The 22,239-nt window shown below is 38.2% G+C and overlaps 1 protein-coding gene across 1 annotated transcript; it reads left to right on the forward strand.

The window, feature by feature from the left end:
- The first annotated feature begins 519 nt into the window (after nt 1-519).
- si:ch211-286o17.1 (uncharacterized) lies at nt 520-21,746 on the forward strand. Its single transcript, XM_014988205.2, has 8 exons — nt 520-778; nt 16,394-16,453; nt 16,666-16,880; nt 17,061-17,144; nt 18,160-18,280; nt 18,405-18,457; nt 20,504-20,653; nt 21,368-21,746. Exons 1-8 carry the CDS (start codon nt 694-696, stop codon nt 21,554-21,556), a joined length of 957 nt encoding a protein of 318 aa, XP_014843691.2. The 5' UTR covers nt 520-693; the 3' UTR covers nt 21,557-21,746.
- Nucleotides 21,747-22,239: the final 493 nt, after the last annotated feature.

A 22,239-nucleotide genomic window follows, 5' to 3' on the forward strand; every position in this document is an offset into this window, starting at 1 on the left:
GTCCCAACAAATGCCGCTGGTGATTGATGGCCTCACTGAAGGACTGGGGGGGCTTTGGGCTACTGAAATGGATTAATACTATTAGCATAACAGTGGATTCCACCTTTGTTTCGATTATGATATTCTACGCTATGGTCTGTCTCCATAAGCCTATTAGGGAGCTGAATGTCACAGCTTATTGTCTGCTATCACCTTTCATTGTGAGGTGGATTACAGCTTACATTTAAGCAGACATCATGACCCGGTGTGTTGAAGGGAAGAAACAAGAAGCACTGCTCAGCAAAACATTTGCTGCTACCTATTTTTGGATAATCGAAGCACTCAAGTTACACAATTTATGCAAACCTAAAAAAATGAAAGTAATTCAAAGAATGCAAACATGTTTTAGACAGAACACCCAAGGAAGAGCTTATTATCTTCTTTCCCTCCTTTTGCGTTGGGGTGGGGGCACAGAGGACGGGTTAAAGTAACCAGTGGAATAAGGGGGTGTAGGGCTGGGCCTTTGTAAGGAAGGAAAGAGGGGGTGGCCATATAATAAGTGACAGAACACAAGTGGTGCTTTATCCAGCCTGTCCCACTCTGGGTAAGAGGAAACCCTAAACTACTCCGACTCAACCAGCTTGGCCCTTTTTTTTCGTACTCTTTCTTCCCTCTCTTTTCTCTCACTCCCGCGTGAGTGCACTCAGGACGAGAATGGCAGCATCATCTGGACAGAGAACAAATGGGCCCTCCAAAATGTTGGCTTTCGCTTTGCTTCTCATCGGCCAACTTTTGAGCGGTAGGTAAAAATACCCGGTGCCAAGACAGTCATTTCTTGGGGATTAAATAACCATCCTTTGGGATAGGGAGCCCCAGGACGGGTGGGGGTGGAGTGGAGTGGTGTTTGTTTATATGGTCAGCTGAATACAGGTTTTAACCCTACAACTATCTCTCTATCTGGAATCCAAGCGTACATCAGCAACTCAATGAAAAATGATTTTGTGTCTGGAAGGCACTTTTGTTTAAGTATGCTGAAAGAAAAACTTACTTCATAGAGCAAACTTTAATTTTTAAAGAAATGTTTTGATATAGCGATGTTTTTATAAATGTGTGACTTTTTTTATACGTTTCTTTTTCTTAATTTTGTCAATTCTTACAACGTAATTTACTTTCTTGCTTTAAATATTTATACATTTTCACTGCCTGTTTGCTGTTTTTCACTCAACATACTTTTTGCAAACTTCAAAAAAGTTTAAGAAATGTGCATTTATATTTAGCTGGATGTAATATGAGGCTGGTCGATGTATGCGTGAGAGAAGGGCGTGGTGCTTGGTTGTTAACATGCATCTCGTATGTGGCTGAGTTGATGCAGAAGGAGATTTAGCAACAGAAAAGGTTTTAAATTGTGTGTACAAAGAACTTAAGCAAACAAACAAGTTGTTTACTTATTACATTACCACAGTGAGAGTACTAATGATACAGTGAGAGTACTTATCTAAAATATTGGATCTTATGTATATTTTTTATAAAGTTAAACCAAATAAACATTAATAAAGATCCTGAGATTAGCAAAAAAAAAAAAAAAAAAAAAAAAACACACACAAAAACACCTGAGACAGAATCAAGCACAACTAAAAACAACATTAAAAATGGCAATATTTATTTGTTTATTTATTTTCCGATGCCTGACTTAAACTTTTAGGTAAAGTAAAATCTGAATGTCATTACATGAGGCCACAACTCTACTCCTTAAATTGCCTCCAGTGCCAGAAGATAAAAAAAGATTTGCCACATAATGGATAAAACCCCCTGCCTATTACAAAACGTTCAAGATGTCCACAAAGTCATGACAAAGAAATGAATATAGGAAAAGAAAAATAGTGCTGGGAATGAGGTGCAATCACAATACAGTCTACAGCACTCTGTTGTGGCTGGAAATGAAAACACATTGGTCTCCCTAATTCAATCCTCCTGTCTTTTTCATGGTGGGTAAGCTACAATAATGAGATCATCAACCAAGAGAGGCGGCTGTGTCTGATTTATATAACAAAGCGGCACGGATATAATTTCAACCTAAAGATTCATAATCAGAGGCAGAAAAACTTTTATGATGCTGCTGATTAAAAAATACAAAAAAGAAAATCTTTATGATCATCACACTCAAAGCAACTTCAGCAATTTGACACACCCAAATCAAATGTGTGTGAGAAATGTTGAACAACAAAGAAGAGAACATGAGATGTTAGGGTAAGGTATCAGTTTCTTTTAACTGTACACGACAGAGGTTTTTCCCTCAATAGAGATGAGAGATTTATGTTCTCTGAGGAGGGCTTTACTGTACAACTTTATTGGGATAAAACCAGAGATGCACAGAAGCTGCCCTCAAAACCCTCAATAACTCTAAGAATGCATCCTCAGCTTAATTTTCCTCATTTTTTTACATTAGGAACCTTGCAGCTAAAACTAATACCTTACTGTGCTAAACTTAACAGCTTTGCAGCCATGCATATTTTTCCATTTAAAAAAACAAAAATATGTACGTCACACTTAGATATGAAATCCAAGAATAGTTAATTAGTTAAGAATGGAATGATAGTTCTAGGTAGCCGTTTTAACACGTGAGGTTTTATGTACGTCCTAAAATATAACATACTTACAGCTTGTCATTAGCTTCCAACTAATAAGTTCAACCTGCACAAATCTTTTAAGAAACAATCTAGCAAAACTCTTGAGTTTACACTTGCATTTACGCCAAGTCCTGGTCACTGCTGATTGGCTTTTTTTCTACTTTTGCAGATTTTGGTCATTCTGTACTTAAAAAAAATAATTTTATGTAATCTCCTATAATCTACTGATCACGTACTGCAACAAAATTGATTATAAATCTCTAATATCTGCTGGCAGAATGTCTCTCAGCGATCCTTTGGTTTGAGCGGGGGTCAAGTGGCTCAAATGAAAATGCAACAGAACCACAAAGAGTGGAAATGAGTGAGATTTGAACATTTTTGTTATGCAGCTCATGAAAATACTTAACTAGTAAGAAAAATGCACTGTAATTATATACTTGCATGTACCGTAGGGTATAAAATGGTTTGTTTACAAAAGCAACACACAAGAGGATGAAATCATAATGCATGGGTATGAAATTAAGGCATAAAATAGTAAAGACTTGAAAACACATGGTTTTAAGAAAGCCACAAAGACATGCAGTACACTATCGCTGCCTTTGGAGGGCAGTCTGGTGGAAATGCAAAACAATTTTGCATGTTGTACTTGACCAACAACCCAAGAGTTATTGGTGAAGAAGCTTTTCTCCATTTTGGAAGCTCAGTAGATCTCTTGTTAAGCTCCATTTTTGCTCAAGTAGCCAAAATATAAAGAATGCTGACCTTTCATTTTATGTATTCCCTCTTTCCTTTAAACGCTTTCAAATGTTTATCGCTTCTCTTACCAAGATTAAAATTTCAGACCGCAACAATGTCTGAAAGTTTTCACATGTTAAAATGTGTGAAAACATGGAATTTTAGCTTTATACTTTTTCAAAAGTTACCTTAACTTACATTCAGCTGTACTGTCGGAAATATATATATTTATATATTTGCATATATGTAACCTTTCTTGTTCCTCAATTAGATGACAATTCAACCCCATAGGTTGAAATATGTGCATTATAAAACAGAACTCACAGATTGTGCTTTAAAACCAGTTGTTAAGGTGGCATTTTTTGCACTATGCAAAAAGAAGAATTAAATTAAAAGAGCTGGTCTGCAATGTGCTTACATTTACTTTGTAGTCACATTCACATATAGTGCATCTTTGAGCGGGAAAACTTTAGCATAAACACATGAGGACTGTACATAAACCAGCTTCTGCTCTGCCTACACTGTGAAGTGGTTTAAGGAGGTTCTGTAGTGAAGCAATGAACCCTGCCCAACCTCACTGCCAACCCCTGGGTATATAATTATGTAAATCATTGTTTTCATAGCACTCATTGAAGTAACAGATGTACCGAGGAATTACAGAAGCAATGTCAACATAGTGTTCATTCCATTGCACGAGGGAAAGAGCTCATAATATGCCAAGTCAAATTTCAGGGTCAAGTCAGCCAGCAATGGCAAGCACATATGTGGATGCAAACAGAAAAACATCCAAACACCTAACGGGAAAAAAAAAAAAAAAAAATCATTCACACTAGTCTTTTCAAAGTAAAAAAAAAAAAAAAAATCTGCTTTTCAAATTAACTCTGTGTCTTTTTTCATTGTTTCTTCATTTTTGAGAAATTTTCGGTGTATTTATTCAAGTATGAGTCAACAGATAAAGGAGTAAGAGATAATCTTTTTGAACCAGCAGCAAAAAGAAGCTGACAACTTAACTTGGTCTGCAAATTACATAAAAGGACGGAAAAGAGAAAGGACTCTGCCTGTATCAGATCTCAACAATCCATACTAAAAGCTTAGAACGGTAGTGATAGTCCCACCTATGTCAGCACAAGTAATTATTCTGTTTTACTCTCAGATTTTGAGACAGATTCAGGTTGACTAAAATCCTTGTTTTTTGCTGGACAAAATCAGTCTGGAGGCTCTGAGCAGTTGAAATCTGACTCTGGAACAAGATCCCCTCCCTATCTACCAGCACACACTCAAACCAAACGGGCCCATTTAAAGATAATGCACAAGGCAGTGAAACTTTAGCAGTCAATTGTAAGTGTGTACAGGTGCTGGTCATAAAATTAGAATATTGTGATAAAGTTCATTATTTTCCATAATGTCATGATAAAAATTAAATTGTCATATATTTTAGATTCATTGCACACCAACTGAAATATTTCAGGTCTTTTATTGTTTTAATTTTGATGATTTTGGCAAACAGCTCATGAAAACCCAAAATCCCTGTCTCAAAAAATTAGAATATTATGAAAAGGTTCTCTGAACGAGCAATAAAAATAATCATCTGAATCAACAAAGTAACTCTAAACACCTGAAAAAGATTCCTGAGGCCTTTAAAAACTCCCAGCCTGGTTCATTACTCAAAACCGCAGTCATGGGTCAGACTGCTGACCTGACTGCTGTCCAGAAGGCCATCACTGACATCCTCAAGCAAGAGGGTGAGAAACAGAAAGAAATTTCTGAACGAATCGGCTGTTTGCAGAGTGTTATATCAAGGCACCTCAGTGGGAAGTCAGTAGGAAGGAAAAAGTGTGGCAGAAAACGCTGCACAACGAGAAGAGGTGACCGGACCCTGAGGAAGATTGTGGAGAAGGGCCGATTCCAGACCAAATTAAATTTTCATCTCCATAAAACTTTTCAGCAGATGGAAGCATGAAGTGCTCCAAAATCTTCTGATAGCTGCTGCATTGATCCTGCCCTTGATAAAACCCAGTGGACCAACACCAGCAGCTGACATGGCACCCAGACCATCACTGACTGTGGGTACTTGACACTGGACTTCTGGCATTTTGGCATTTCCTTCTCCCCAGTCTTCCTCCAGAGTCTGGCACTTTGATTTCCGAATGACATGCAAAGTTTGCTTTCATCCGAAAAAAGTACTTTGGACCACTGAACAACAGTGGTCCAAAGTGCTGCTTCTCTGTAGCCCAGGTCAGGCGCTTCTGCCGCTGTTTCTGGTTCAAAAGTGGCTTGACCTTTGACCTGGGGAATGCGGCACCTGTAGCCCATTTCCTGCACACGCCTGTGCACGGTGGCTCTGGATGTTTCTACTCCAGACTCAGTCCACTGCTTCCCCCAAGGTCTGGAATCGGCCCTTCTCCACAATCTTCCTCAGGGTCCGGTCACCTCTTCTCGTTGTGCAGCGTTTTCTGCCACACTTTTTCCTTCCTACTGACTTCCCACTGAGGTGCCTTGATATAACACTCTGCAAACAGCCGATTTGTTCAGAAATTTCTTTCCGTTTCTCACCCTCTTGCTTGAGGATGTCAGTGATGGCCTTCTGGACAGCAGTCAGGTCAGCAGTCTGACCCATGATTGCGGTTTTGAGTAATGAACCAGGCTGGGAGTTTTTAAAGGCCTCAGGAATCTTTTTCAGGTGTTTAGAGTTACTTTGTTGATTCAGATGATTATTTTTATTGCTCGTTCAGAGAACCTTTTCATAATATTCTAATTTTTTGAGACAGGGATTTTGGGTTTTCATGAGCTGTTTGCCAAAATCATCAAAATTAAAACAATAAAAGACCTGAAATATTTCAGTTGGTGTGCAATGAATCTAAAATATATGACAATTTAATTTTTATCATGACATTATGGAAAATAATGAACTTTATCACAATATTCTAATTTTATGACCAGCACCTGTATGTGTGTGTGTGTATTTGAGCATGTCAGGGGTGGGGGAGCGATATAAGCCCCTCCAATTGAAAGCAGATGCCATGTTTCCTGATTGTGGTTCTTTAGAAACAGGCATCAGCTCTTGATAAGGAGCTGCAGTGGCCTCAGGGTTGGGTCGGGTGAATTCTGCACCTGGGCAGCCGCTCAGTGAAGTCAACCTTTCTGGCCTGATTGAAACCATAAGATGCAGTTGGCTTGAGAGAAGAATAGCCTTCGTGCTGCTATTAATCGCTGTGACAGGAATGACAGGGGAGGGGCTGCAGTTGGGGCGCAATGAGGGGGTCAAGATGGTGGGGTCAGCGGTCTGTTGTTTCAAAGTGGGTAGGGTTGCACAGCATGTTTAACCTTACGAGACCATTCTCCAATGTCGCATTCCTCTGCACAAATTTACAAATATAGACACTTTAAGACCGGTGAGGGTTTCAATGATAGAAATCTCACAAGGCAAGACACAACATGATATTGAGTTTGCAAGAAATAGACGAGGTTTTAATATTGTTTTCAAGAAAACTTTAAACTGTCAAATTTATGCCGCAAATTTGCTATTATTCTGCATTTGTATTGATTTTTGGTATAAACTAAGCATGCCTGCATGGTCTGCAATACCACATTTCCCATTTGCAGTGGCATGCAGTGGGAGCCCTGGACATCTAGTCATCAGCTGTTGTAATAATGCTTTCTGTATCCTTTGGTATCTGAACAACTTTGCCATTTACTGTTCCTACTGGAAACTCAAAATACTTCTTAAAACTTTGTTACTAATTTGGTGGTACATTTCAGAATCATTAACCATTTGTCCCCAAGCGTTAACTTCCTGTCTGATGTCTTAAGGCGCTGCTGTATTGTCCATCCCATATTCTTTTCTCATGATGTCATCCGTTATGTGAAGTGCACCAGTTCCTCTTGCAGAAAACCACCTGCATAACATGATATTGCACCAGTCTCATGCTTCACAGATGTTCCCAAAACCTAACAGTGCATTTGGAATTTCATTTGAAAAAAGCCAAACAGAACAAATAAAAGCAGATCACAGTAGATTTTTAAATGCAGCTGTATTCTGGCTTTTATGTTGCTTTTGTAGTAAAGGCTTCTTCCTTGTTGTTACTCTGTGAGTAATGACATTTCTTTAGCAGCTTCAGACAGAATCTTTTGCTCTCTGGTTGATACATACAGGTGCTGGTCATAAAATTAGAATATTGTGATAAAGTTCATTATTTTCCATAATGTCATGATAAAAATTAAATTGTCATATATTTTAGATTCATTGCACACCAACTGAAATATTTCAGGTCTTTTATTGTTTTAATTTTGATGATTTTGGCAAACAGCTCATGAAAACCCAAAATCCCTGTCTCAAAAAATTAGAATATTATGAAAAGGTTCTCTGAACGAGCAATAAAAATAATCATCTGAATCAACAAAGTAACTCTAAACACCTGAAAAAGATTCCTGAGGCCTTTAAAAACTCCCAGCCTGGTTCATTACTCAAAACCGCAATCATGGGTCAGACTGCTGACCTGACTGCTGTCCAGAAGGCCATCACTGACATCCTCAAGCAAGAGGGTGAGAAACAGAAAGAAATTTCTGAACGAATCGGCTGTTTGCAGAGTGTTATATCAAGGCACCTCAGTGGGAAGTCAGTAGGAAGGAAAAAGTGTGGCAGAAAACGCTACACAACGAGAAGAGGTGACCGGACCCTGAGGAAGATTGTGGAGAAGGGCCGATTCTAGACCTTGGGGGAAGCAGTGGACTGAGTCTGGAGTAGAAACATCCAGAGCCACCGTGCACAGGCGTGTGCAGGAAATGGGCTACAGGTGCCGCATTCCCCAGGTCAAAGGTCAAGCCACTTTTGAACCAGAAACAGCGGCAGAAGCGCCTGACCTGGGCTACAGAGAAGCAGCACTTTGGACCACTGTTGTTCAGTGGTCCAAAGTACTTTTTTCGGATGAAAGCAAACTTTGCATGTCATTCGGAAATCAAAGTGCCAGACTCTGGAGGAAGACTGGGGAGAAGGAAATGCCAAAATGCCAGAAGTCCAGTGTCAAGTACCCACAGTCAGTGATGGTCTGGGTGCCATGTCAGCTGCTGGTGTTGGTCCACTGGGTTTTATCAAGGGCAGGATCAATGCAGCAGCTATCAGAAGATTTTGGAGCACTTCATGCTTCCATCTGCTGAAAAGTTTTATGGAGATGAAAATTTAATTTGGTCTGGAATCGGCCCTTCTCCACAATCTTCCTCAGGGTCCGGTCTCCTCTTCTCGTTGTGCAGCGTTTTCTGCCACACTTTTTCCTTCCTACTGACTTCCCACTGAGGTGCCTTGATATAACACTCTGCAAACAGCCGATTCGTTCAGAAATTTCTTTCTGTTTCTCACCCTCTTGCTTGAGGATGTCAGTGATGGCCTTCTGGACAGCAGTCAGGTCAGCAATCTGACCCATGATTGCGGTTTTGAGTAATGAACCAGGCTGGGAGTTTTTAAAGGCCTCAGGAATCTTTTTCAGGTGTTTAGAGTTACTTTGTTGATTCAGATGATTATTTTTATTGCTCGTTCAGAGAACCTTTTCTTAATATTCTAATTTTTTGAGACAGGGATTTTGGGTTTTCATGAGCTGTTTGCCAAAATCATCAAAATTAAAACAATAAAAGACCTGAAATATTTCAGTTGGTGTGCAATGAATCTAAAATATATGACAATTTAATTTTTATCATGACATTATGGAAAATAATGAACTTTATCACAATATTCTAATTTTATGACCAGCACCTGTATATTTAGATTTTTGTGGAAGAAGACCTCTGAAGTTGAAGAAAATTATAGAAAATCCTCTAAAATATTCTGAGTTTCATTATTCTGGTATTTAGCTAAAATAAATTAAATGAAGTAAGCTATTTAAATTAAGATCTATTTAGGCTAGTTTACTTGAGAAAAAATGGATGTGCCTCTTTCTATATGGTGTATGGAAATAACAGGTAGCAACTGTATAACATTGATTAATGCATTGGACGAACAGACCCTGCACCATTCAGTAAAATATTTAGGCCATGTTCACTTTGAGTAAAATCTGTGAAAACTCCTCACTTAGTGTAGTAAGCTTTAAAACACCACTAGTCTTTTATAGCAGAGAACAGGCTGTTATGTTGTAACCTTCACAAGTTAAATGTGTCAATAAAGGTACAAGTGGAGACATGGTCACACACAAGGACTTTAACACTGTGGTTCACTAATGTGTGCAGACCATTATCACCTCACTATGCCCAATTACATAGCAGAGATGTTTCCTGTAAAGAACCAGGGAGGGGCTTGGACCCTTGGGGATGTAACGCCACTGAAACTGTTCAGACATGGTGCAAACATTCATCCCAGGTGAATTCCATCACAAGTGGATGGCACTAAAAAGAGGTGTGAATGCACAGAACCAGATCCAATTGCTCAACCGAGATTCAGAGGCACCCTAAGATGTGTCTGTTTAGCTGTCTGAAAGCCCATTCCTCCGGGGCCACATTAAAGGATTCCCTGCTGACCTGAAGTGATTTGATGCAAACATTGGAGTTAACACAGTGTTTTCAGACTTTCCAAGACTCCAGTAAAAACACATTTTCTAAGAAGCAGGGTTAAAATTAGACCCATAGCAGGGGGGGGGGATTTAGAATGATGTAACAGCAATTTGTGGGAATACGTTAAGGTCATTTTCAGGGTATGAACGCTTAGATTTGCCATATATTTAATGAAAAAGGAGATTTTATGTCAGGGGTAGAACAAATAAGAACTTGAAGGCTTTGCCCAAGTACAACAATTGCAGTTTCTTAATTTTTATCAGTGATGTAAGTTAAAACAATCATAGCTTTCCAGTACAGAACTCAAGCATACTTCAAGAAAACATCCTATGGGAGTCTAATAAGTCTCTTAAATTTAAATGGACACTTGTTGTCTCTCCATTAGATATAAATTGTTCTCTATATTTTCCCAACATTATCCAAAGATACAAGATCAAAGAAAAAAACATAAAAGTTGATGACTGGTGTTGGGAAGGCAATTGTGAGTCTTTTTACTAGAAAATGTTTATTGGATGTGTCTGTCAGAACTTTTCTACTTACTGAAGATACTAGGATATTTAAAGACTAGCAGATGAATATAAATCTGAAGTTATTGTAGCTGACAGAGAAAGGACAAGTGGTGTGTAAAGCAGATTTGTGTGTTGAGCCATGAACCACACCCTGGGACAATTTTAGGGAAAGCTTTTTAGGTAATTGAGTGTAAGCAGTTGCTATCTCTTGGAATCTGGCTTTATGTTACAGCGTTGTGTGTAAGGTGTGACGGCTGGAGTCCAAATCTCACCTCCATAAGTGCTTTGGATTAGCTGTGCGTGACCGGGATATGGTAAAGAGAGATGGAGAGCTGGGAGGGAAAAGGGCGTGGAGCAGAGGGCTTGTCTTCTGCCACATTCCTCCATCCAGAGTCCCAGGAGACGGGGGGCGCGGGGTGGAGCTTTTCCAGACCACAGCCGTCTTTCAGAGGAATCTGGTGGGAAAATATTCAAGAGAGAAATGAAGTCAGGACCAGTGCCAAATAACATATGGAGTCTGGTGTGACTGAGACGGTTTAAGTCCTGTTGTGTTCACACAATAACTGCAAGATGCTGATACCCTAGTTGTTTTAAGCCCTGCAAAAAAGGAGTTTCCAGGGACATCTGATGTAGATGTGCACCTCAAGTGTTGATTCACAAATATGTAATGTATTAATTGCAAACTCCTTGTATATTCCTGTGGCTTTTCGAGAGAAAGTCTGTGAAGTGAAGACTATAATAGGCTGTACTGTCAGGAAGTTTACAGACCTCACATAGGAAGTAAAGTATTTTTGTGCCAACACCAGAAACAGCCAACCAACGTGAAGGTTACCATCTTACCTCAAATCAAGACAAATGCTACTTGCTTAACACAGGCAGCAATACATAATTCAACTAAATTACAAACATTTTATGGTTTGGCTGTAACAAGCCCCCAAAATTGTGTTGTTTGACATTTATGGTTGCTTCATTTGAAGAGTTTTGGTCAGGATTCAGTCAGAGGAAAGCAATAACAAGTCAGATTCTGATGTTTATTGATTCATACAAGCATTTTTCTGGTTGCTCTAAAAGGCTTGTTGTTATGAAATAAGTAATAATTGGTCAGCATCTTGTTTTTTTTAATCATGTCTAAGGCTGGTTGGAAAAATTTTACTTTTCATAAATGTTGGATCTTTGTTTTATAGGCAATTATTAGAAAATTATACAGCAAAATAATTTGGAGAAAACGCAAGTCTTCCAGGGTTTTCATAATGGTAAAAAGGTGAAAATTCATATCCAGTGACTTACCACAAAATCATCAAAATATCAGATTAGGAAAAAGACCCAAAAAACTGTCACAGTGTGAAATAATAGACTTTGCCAAACCACAAGTTCGGTTTTACTTTCCAGTCAAGTAAAATTCCCTTAGAGTGCAAAACAGAGAGCAGAAACTAGACAATTTGGGCCCAGCAATCTTGGACATCACATTTGTAAGAGACATCCTAATTTATCCTTGACCACCTCACCCACTTAAGCCTTATCCTTTCTGGTAAAATAAACAGACAGGCCACCAAGTGATGGAGAAGGATTGGCAGCTTCCCAAGGCTGGGAAAAGAGGTTTAAACAAAGTCCAAAAGAGAAATGTATTCCCCATCAACTGCAACATTGGGAAATACTTAATATGCAAATAACTAAAGATATTAGGCTTCTGTCTGTGACAGGAAGGAGAACATTTATCATTTTTTCACACGCCAAATGTTTCTTCATTTAAAACATGTAATTAGCGGCTATGTTCATCGAACTGAAAAGACATTTAATGTCCCTAGAATGTTATTTATTGAGGTTGTGAGAGCACACACCGCTCACTTTTTAATTAATTCTTGCTTATCCAAAGATAGGATGTGAAGCATTTGGAAATGGCACAAAATAACCATAGAAAGAAAGAATATTAGCAACCTAGCTGCTGAAAAAAGAAACAGTCTCCTTGTAGCTGATGTTAAAAAGTCTGTATTTGTGTGCTGTCATGTAAAAGCTGCATGAGTGTTAGAAAACTATTTAAACAGTAAATTAAAATCTGCCATAATAACAGTAAATGTCTGCGTCAATTTGGACTGCACCAGATAGTCATCAACACACATACACACATGCTAGTAGAGCCCCAGGAGGTTCTGGCCCATATGGTAAACACACTGTTCTGTAGCTGTGGCACCTGTCTTTCACAATGATTTATCTGAGAAAGCAAATGGATGGGTGTCACAATCCTGTCCTTTGGAAAAATCCATCTGCCTCATTTGTAAAAAAAACCCCAAAAAAAACCAGATCAAGTGATGACAGACAAAGAGAGGACTCCATCTGGGAACAAAAGCAAAAGAGTGAATTCTTTGAGAAAAAAACCCTCAAAGGGAGGGCTAACTACAGGTGCTGGTCATAAAATTAGAATATTGTGATAAAGTTCATTATTTTCCATAATGTCATGATAAAAATTAAATTGTCATATATTTTAGATTCATTGCACACCAACTGAAATATTTCAGGTCTTTTATTGTTTTAATTTTGATGATTTTGGCAAACAGCTCATGAAAACCCAAAATCCCTGTCTCAAAAAATTAGAATATTATGAAAAGGTTCTCTGAACGAGCAATAAAAATAATCATCTGAATCAACAAAGTAACTCTAAACACCTGAAAAAGATTCCTGAGGCCTTTAAAAACTCCCAGCCTGGTTCATTACTCAAAACCGCAATCATGGGTCAGACTGCTGACCTGACTGCTGTCCAGAAGGCCATCACTGACATCCTCAAGCAAGAGGGTGAGAAACAGAAAGAAATTTCTGAACGAATCGGCTGTTTGCAGAGTGTTATATCAAGGCACCTCAGTGGGAAGTCAGTAGGAAGGAAAAAGTGTGGCAGAAAACGCTACACAACGAGAAGAGGTGACCGGACCCTGAGGAAGATTGTGGAGAAGGGCCGATTCTAGACCTTGGGGGAAGCAGTGGACTGAGTCTGGAGTAGAAACATCCAGAGCCACCGTGCACAGGCGTGTGCAGGAAATGGGCTACAGGTGCCGCATTCCCCAGGTCAAAGGTCAAGCCACTTTTGAACCAGAAACAGCGGCAGAAGCGCCTGACCTGGGCTACAGAGAAGCAGCACTTTGGACCACTGTTGTTCAGTGGTCCAAAGTACTTTTTTCGGATGAAAGCAAACTTTGCATGTCATTCGGAAATCAAAGTGCCAGACTCTGGAGGAAGACTGGGGAGAAGGAAATGCCAAAATGCCAGAAGTCCAGTGTCAAGTACCCACAGTCAGTGATGGTCTGGGTGCCATGTCAGCTGCTGGTGTTGGTCCACTGGGTTTTATCAAGGGCAGGATCAATGCAGCAGCTATCAGAAGATTTTGGAGCACTTCATGCTTCCATCTGCTGAAAAGTTTTATGGAGATGAAAATTTAATTTGGTCTGGAATCGGCCCTTCTCCACAATCTTCCTCAGGGTCCGGTCTCCTCTTCTCGTTGTGCAGCGTTTTCTGCCACACTTTTTCCTTCCTACTGACTTCCCACTGAGGTGCCTTGATATAACACTCTGCAAACAGCCGATTCGTTCAGAAATTTCTTTCTGTTTCTCACCCTCTTGCTTGAGGATGTCAGTGATGGCCTTCTGGACAGCAGTCAGGTCAGCAATCTGACCCATGATTGCGGTTTTGAGTAATGAACCAGGCTGGGAGTTTTTAAAGGCCTCAGGAATCTTTTTCAGGTGTTTAGAGTTACTTTGTTGATTCAGATGATTATTTTTATTGCTCGTTCAGAGAACCTTTTCTTAATATTCTAATTTTTTGAGACAGGGATTTTGGGTTTTCATGAGCTGTTTGCCAAAATCATCAAAATTAAAACAATAAAAGACCTGAAATATTTCAGTTGGTGTGCAATGAATCTAAAATATATGACAATTTAATTTTTATCATGACATTATGGAAAATAATGAACTTTATCACAATATTCTAATTTTATGACCAGCACCTGTACATACGGGAACATTTTCTGTTCCCGTAGGCAAACTCCACCCACACTGAGTGGACACTCACCACAAGTGGGGGAAAACATAAATACTCTCAATGACTCATTTGTCTTGATTTTAATCAGCAGGTCAATTTGAGCCAGAACATAAAACATGTCTCAAGTTCAATTACAAAGATCACCCCTTGAAAAAAACAAAACAAAATCTAATATAAAAAAATTTACAAAAGATACATTTCAAGGATAATTATTGCTTTTTTTGTGTCTAGGTTTTTTACTCATTTACTCCAAATGAGTAAATGAGTAAGTTGTCATCATTGATACTTTATTTGTGAGAAATAAACATCATTGCACAAATATTGATTGAAATAGTTAGTATTGGAGTTAATAATCAGATACAAAAATGTTTTGGAGTATTTTTTTTTGTTTCTGACATTATTGCATGATTAAACACTCCACCGGTCAAATTGACCCAGGAACATTTATTGCTGTACCTCAGAAACGAACATAACAGGAGGATTAATGACTTGTGTACCTATATTCAGCAAAACTCTTTAAATGTAGTTAAAACTGCATATGTAGCTGTTTTCTTAACCATTTCTTTATTGCAACCTTTTCCACGGACAACTGACTATTTTGCATTTTGAACATATCCTGAATCAATGTATTTTTTTTTAATTAATTTAAGCAAAATATTTTCTTTAGTGACCCCAAATACAGAACCTTTCTACAAAGCTATCAGTTTCTTAAAATAGAAGTATGCATCTTTTATTATAAAGCATTTGCTCTGATATTGAAACTGAGTTGTCCATATTTTTTTTTAATAACACAGTTCTGATTATAGTTTATTATAGATGTTAAACCTGCACTGAAGTAGAAGAGAAAATGCAAAAAAGGTAAAAAATATAAATAAAAATGTCTTCCTTACTCTGATGACAAACAAGGAATGACATAGTAAAAGTGTAGAGAGAATCTAATCTGCAGAGACAAGGCATCATGGGCATTTTTTCACTGTGAAGTAATGCTGTTTTCTTGTCAGGCAGAGGGAAGAAAAAGAGAACGGATGCTGAGGATCTGGTCTTACTTCTGGATGCAACATTTGCAACAGAGCCTGAACAAATCTCAGAATTACCAACCTCAGACTCATTAACTGTGGCCACAGGGTGTGGTAGCATATTTGATTAATTAGTCAAGAAAATCGAACCTATCCCTGAGGCAAACAAAGTTATTAAACTTTAGCAGCTGAACATTTCACAGCTGAAAGAAACAACAAAAACTGTTTGACTTTGATCAATATTACGATGACCAATATAGATTATAAACATATTTTTGTTGCTACCAGCTCTTTCATAAATGCAATAAAAAGCCCCTGAAATCCAAAGTGCAAACTGAGGTTGATTTGCATCCCTGGAATGATTTTGTAAGGCGTCTGGCTGCAACTTGGGAATGGTAGAAGTTTGAACTGCCAGGGCCAGGAGGAGAACTGTAGTGGAAATGTTTCACTGACAAGTTATATTATTCTAAAATATGGCATGTAAATAAATGATAAAATATAAATTAGTTTATTAATATGGGTTTTGCCCTTTTTTAACCTAGTGAGTTAGGCCATAAGCATCCAGTGATTTTCACTCAAAAGGTCTGGGTTCAAGCATAATACTAAATTAGCATTCTCTGGGAAGGAGTGGTCCATATCCTGTTGTTGTGAAACATACAAAATTTTTTTGCAACGCCAACAAAGAAACAAATCCTCAATTAGAAAAATGTGTTCAAAGTTAATGTGGATTTCAATCAAAAATATTTTCTAGCATTGATTGCAAAACGTCAATTCAGTCCAACTCAGTTTAAAACTCCAATTTACAACATGCCAAAAAAAATTGTAAAAACAAAAGTTACATATGTGAACATGTGAAAAATGGCATATTGATCTAATATACATCATAATGTCTAATGTATGTGGGTATAGAATTAGTTCTTCATAGTCAGTCTACAACAGTCCATCTCTGTTTGTTCTTATTTTGCAACAGGAGTGATGGCACAGGATGGTGTGAGAGGCGACGGGATTGTAAAGACTACTGCAAATCCTGGTAAGATGCCCAGTCATAAAATATATTTTAGATGTACAGGTAAGAAAAAAAAAGCTTGGTTCTCAAGTTCCCATAAAAATATATTTGTTTTAATAATCAAAGCATAAAGAAATTTTCTTCAGAGGTAAATTAAACACTAATACAGCCCTCTAAAATGCTTTTTTTCCCCTGCTCTGGCTCACACATTAATCATAAAGTCTTGTTTTCTTCAGGTACAAAACCACCAGGTCAAGTGGAGGTTCTCCCCACACCAGAGACAAACAAGTTTTCTCCACAGACACCTAAACCAGAAGGTGACAGCCCTTCAGACACACCAACCATTGTGTCTTTGGAGAAAACAAAAAATAATATGAGTCACACAGAACCATCGGCTGTACATCCAGATACCCCAGCACCCAACTCAGTCAGAGGCGACAACCTACCGGGGGTAAGTTAAATAATGGCCAGCAAATCCCTCCAGAGGGGGAAAAAAAAGTCAATTTCTGTGGAATTACACATGTTAAATACACTCAGCACCGGTCTTATACCCAGCTCCTCTATACAACCTAGCAGCACTCATAAGCTTACTCATAAAGAAGAGATGAAACATTCTGGTTTCTCCCTGCAGCCTGTAGAAGTCATCTGCGTGACCAAAACGGCTGTGGAAGAAAAAAATGCTGTTCTTGTGAAACTGAAGTCATCCACCAAATGTGTAAGTTCAAAACAATTTTAATTTAGTCTTTGTCTTACATACTTGTGTTTTAGAATATTGTGGTTTTACTGGAAGTCAATTTCAAAATTTCATTTCAAACTGCACCACAATGACAAACAGTGTCTCACGAGCTTTGTTTATCCTCCCTAGGTACCCATCAGCTTTCCAAACTTAACCTCAGCAGCATTTTTTTCTCATTTTATCTGTACAAACACTTCAGAAGCCAGTGACTCAGTGAAATTGTGTGCATATACATTTGTTTCCAAAACAGCCTGGAAAGTCCATCAGATTTCTCCTGCAAGTACTGTAAACCAAGGGCACGGACTGTGAAGACAGTGGGAGGGCAGCACAATGGGTGGGCCCGCTGCTTCTGTAGAATACGTAATGTGTAATAGCCTGGGGCAGAAATGTGGGTGTGTGTGAGTGTATGTTTCTGTTTATAAAGATAAATTCCTCGGTATCTCACTACAAGAGCTTTAGGGTCTGCAGCTTTTATGTGGATGTCTGAACTTACTACATCTGCTCTTTGTTAGCTTTGGCTAGTAGGCAGCATAAAGACAAAAATACATTATTTATCCTTTAAACAATGGATACAGATTGCAAAAATGCAATAGTTGTGCATAGTCAACCAAAGAGATTAAATAAAAGATGTTCTTTATGAAATATAATGCTGCTCGTGCCAAAACACATTTGCCTCTCCTAAATAAACTCTGGCTTAAATAGGGAACCAATATTGCCCATGTAAATGTGCTTTGGTTTGAAAGTCTTCACTCTGGTGCTATGCACAGAGTTGCTGTTTCAGTAATGGTATGCAGAATTCCTTATCTGTATTTATATAAGAGCTGAACCTGTAAGAGTGTTCCTGGCAGGATTCTCTAAGATATGTGCGTAAGCATTTGGATAAAAGGCATTTTTGGGATTAGCAATGAAAGTCATGTTTAATTCCCAATTATTTAAACCATTCAGGAACTAAGTTAGAAACATCTCTGAAGTCATTGTAATGCATTCTTTGCAGGGAGACACACAGGCAAAAATTATGAAGGTTCTCCCTGAACTGTGTGGTGAAGAGTGTAAGCTGGAGATCTATCAAGAAGATAACACAGATCACGTGCTTGTGTCTGGGAAGTATGTAGAAGGTCAGTATTTTAAATTATGATAGTCACAACCCATAAGCCATCATTTTCCTGTACTTAACACCATGTATTCATTTTTAAATTTCTGTTTTTTTTTTTTTTTGCTTGTTTTTTTTTATATTTGCAGATGATGTGATAGGCATGGTAAACAAATTCAACAATGACAACATAAAGGACACAGTAAGTGAACTATTTTTCTAAAATTCTACTTGCAAAGCCATTTTTTTCGCATTGGGCTGTGTGCTTATTCAGCTCATTCAGTTTTGACATAACTTTGCTACCATGTTTTGCCAACCTCTTTCCTGCTGGTAAGACCGAAGCACAGCCAGAGAAATCCCACACGTCTAACCAACGCCGTAAATTACACCATTTACCATGAAGGGTCTGTGAAGGAGCTTTCTGAAGGCAGTCACTTTGATTGACTCAGTCAGCTGAACTCGGTGTCTGATTTATAATCAAACTTGAGAAACACAAGGGAAAAGGGGAAACAGTCCCCCGAGGCAGGAGATGGTCTCTGAGGTTTTATGCTGCCAGTCTGACAGCTGGTGTTAAAAACAAAAAGCCCACAAACAATCCACACGTCAGCAGCAAAACATTTTTCTGACACCTTGGGACCAATTTTGGGTTATGGGCGAGTCGATCTCAACCATTTGTCTCTTTGCTTTCAACATACTCAGCATTTCCCTCATTACTCCATTATGAACTAATTTAATAAAACAAGCAATGAACTTATAGACTTTTTAATAAGACATAAAATTTTTCGTTCACTATCTAACATTATGTCACACCACTTCTTTTTTTTTTTTTTTTAACCTTACACTTACCTTCCCCATTAGGAAGTTTAGTCTTTTCTATAGTAGTTAATATAATTGCCATTTAAATTGTATGAGTTGGGTCATGCACATTTTATTTCTGGCACACAGAACATCTCCTTCCTGATCTGCATGATAGCTAAAAAATTTTCATTCTTGTATATATAATTGTTTGAACAGATGAGCGTGGCATTTTCAGGCATCTGGAAATTGTACAGAGAATCCCAGAGGTCCATAATTCTCCTCATATCTTGTTGAATTTCTGTTGAGTTTTCCATGATGTCAGAATCAAGCAGTTTGAGACTTTGCCCTAAAACACATTCCCAGATGTGTCTCCATTTAACATAAATGTTATGAATTAAGCTATCAAAAGGATACAAAGCCATGAAATCATCTTCTGAACGTTTCCATATTGTTTAAAGTCATAGTAATTATAGTGTTTATAGTAAACATCGGAACTTGAAGAAAGAAAGAAAAAAATATTTTAGAAGTAATATTCCTCTCATAAAACTGGCATTTCACAAAAAGAAACAAGCTTGTTCATTCCAACTGACCTTATCAGCCAACAAGTATAGATTAACTTCAATTTCCTTTTAAAAATAGCCAAACAAAAGGCAAATCAACAACTAATGAACAAAACAAACAACATGAATTATAATTTACTCAATAGAAAATATTGACTAAATTATGAAGACTCAAATTCCAATAAGTAAAAGTAATTAAAAGTCTAAGAATAGCAAGGAGCTTTTAGGGCTTTGGAATTGAAAAAGTGAATTTTATGTCCTACTTCTGTTTTCTAAGAGAAAGTGGAGAAGAGAGAAGAGGTCATAGTGTACAGACATACATTTGGGTTTGATCAACTCCAGCAGCATCAGACAACAGTCACAGCATAACAAAACGGAGCACCTAACACACCCCGTCCATCTTATAGTTTTTAATACTCACAGTAGAAGTTTGATTGAATTAACAAGCATTTACATTGAAAAGGTTTGACACAATGACTCAATATTTAAATTTTGTTAATCATAAACTCTATATATTTGTTCTATATCCCAAAATTATCTAAATGTATATGCCTGAAGATGTTTGAAAGATAAAAATGTGAAGTTTAACCCAATCAGCTGAAAAGAAGTGTGATTTTACATTGAATGTAGAGTTTTAGTGTCATGTTTAGCCTGCTCTCATTCATGTGTTGTGGTGGTGATCCTATGTTTAAGAACGGAAACAAACATATTAATATGTTTGTTTCCATATTCATAAAATGTTTTTGTTACTAAAATCCAGGTTGTTCTCATTTTATTTGTGCTGTGCTGACTTTCTTTGGGTTATGTTCTTCTTATAAAGGCAGTATCACTTAAATATTATCAATGATTATTTGCCTGACTTACAGTACACTTAATTGTTCTTCTGTCAGACTGGTGTCCACGGAGCCACTCCTCGCTGGCGGAAGAACTCAAAGTTGGTACTGGTTTCCTTACTGCTTTCTGGCCTGCTGCTGGCTGCGCTGCTGATTGGATTATATTACTTGAAGACACACCGCAAGAACTCCAAAGGTGTCAGACTGGTGAGTTGCTTATTGTTGTCACATTGTTTACACAAACAAAGCTAAAAACTGTTTTCAGATCACAATTCTTATCCTCTTACTCAACATTGAGAATAACACTGAGAATAACATGCTGGGCTTTTACACACAACATGAGCAGAAATCTTAAAACAATAATGTTGAATCTCAACATGCTGAGTAAATTGAGCAAACAGTCTATCTGAAAGCAACAACAACACATGGATTTAATTTTTCTAGATGACTAAAGGGAGGACACGCTTGACTGTTACGTGACGCAAAGCAGCATAAACTCCTTTAAGCTGTTTTTTCTTTAGTTTCTTGCCAGATGCACATGATTTAGTGTTTTTTCTAAATTATATGACATCATCTTTTAAAGCAATTACATATGGAGGCACGCCTGTGAAATTGTTTACAGAGTTCTTGTTAAATTTGAGGCCAAACTGATAACTGGAGCACTAATGTTGATCTGACTATCTATGAATATTTCACGTTCAAGTTGTACCCACTTACACGTTTGCAAATGTTTCCCAAAGTCAAAACAGAACTAAAGTCTTACAGAGAACTCAAAGCAAAATCCCATAAACCTCTAAAAGAAATGCATAATCTACTCTCCTTACACACTTTCCTACAAACTTCCCTGCTATGATTTAGGTTAAATCTCGGCCAATCCAACATAAGCTTCGTTCTAAAGCTGAGGATCTGTTCTCTCCTTAGGCTGAGTCTTTCCAGGTGGATGAGGAGAACCAGGCCAACACCCTGGTATCTGTGGCCCCACTGCCTCAGGAGCCTGCAGACAAACCTACCGCCAATGGAGAGTCTCCACCTGAAAATGGGACCAATCCCACTCCAACCACCAACGGACACTCTGCCACCCAGAACCCAGTGGCTGACACAGAGATGTGAATCAAGGAGCACCCTTCAACATCCCATTGTGCCAGTCACCTACTAACCTCTCTGTTTATCTGAGACAAATTCAACTTGAATCAATCACAAACATTCACATCTCCATCTGCTCTTACTCAACCAGCAAGACTCCATATGAAGATGCAAATGATGACGAAACGATGATAGTGCCTGTAATGTGAAAAGTTTGAGAACAGAAGTTAGCAGAAGTCTGCTCACACTGACAGAGAGACTCTGAGTTTCATAACTGTTCTGACTTCAGTCTTATTGTGACAATATCTGTAGAATCATGAAGTCATGCCAAGGATGTATTGTTGATCTCTGACAAAGAAGCAGAAAATCCTTTTGTACTTTAATCCACAAAGTGATGCCTACTAGCTGAAAATAGGCCTGATGTTTTGATAAAAAGAACAGACACGTTTTTCTATGCTTATTTCAAAGAATCCATTGTTGCCTTGACGTGAATTTAAAAGACAACCCAAACAGGTATTTTCTCTTTGAACCCAAAGATCACATTAGTATTATTGTGCAAAAAGTTAGATGGAAAACCACATGCACAGTGTTTCTATAAACGTCAGTGGAAAGTTTTGTAGCTCCCAGCTTGTTTTATTCCTGCTGAACAACCAAACCTCTGCAGCTGACCTTCGGTCAAAGCTCACTCAAGGCAGGATCAAAAGTGCATC

This window comes from Poecilia mexicana, unplaced genomic scaffold, assembly GCF_051168715.1.
Source record: "Poecilia mexicana isolate PSO_F unplaced genomic scaffold, ASM5116871v1 scaffold_5, whole genome shotgun sequence".
In the NCBI taxonomy this organism is placed as follows: Eukaryota; Metazoa; Chordata; class Actinopteri; order Cyprinodontiformes; family Poeciliidae; genus Poecilia; species Poecilia mexicana.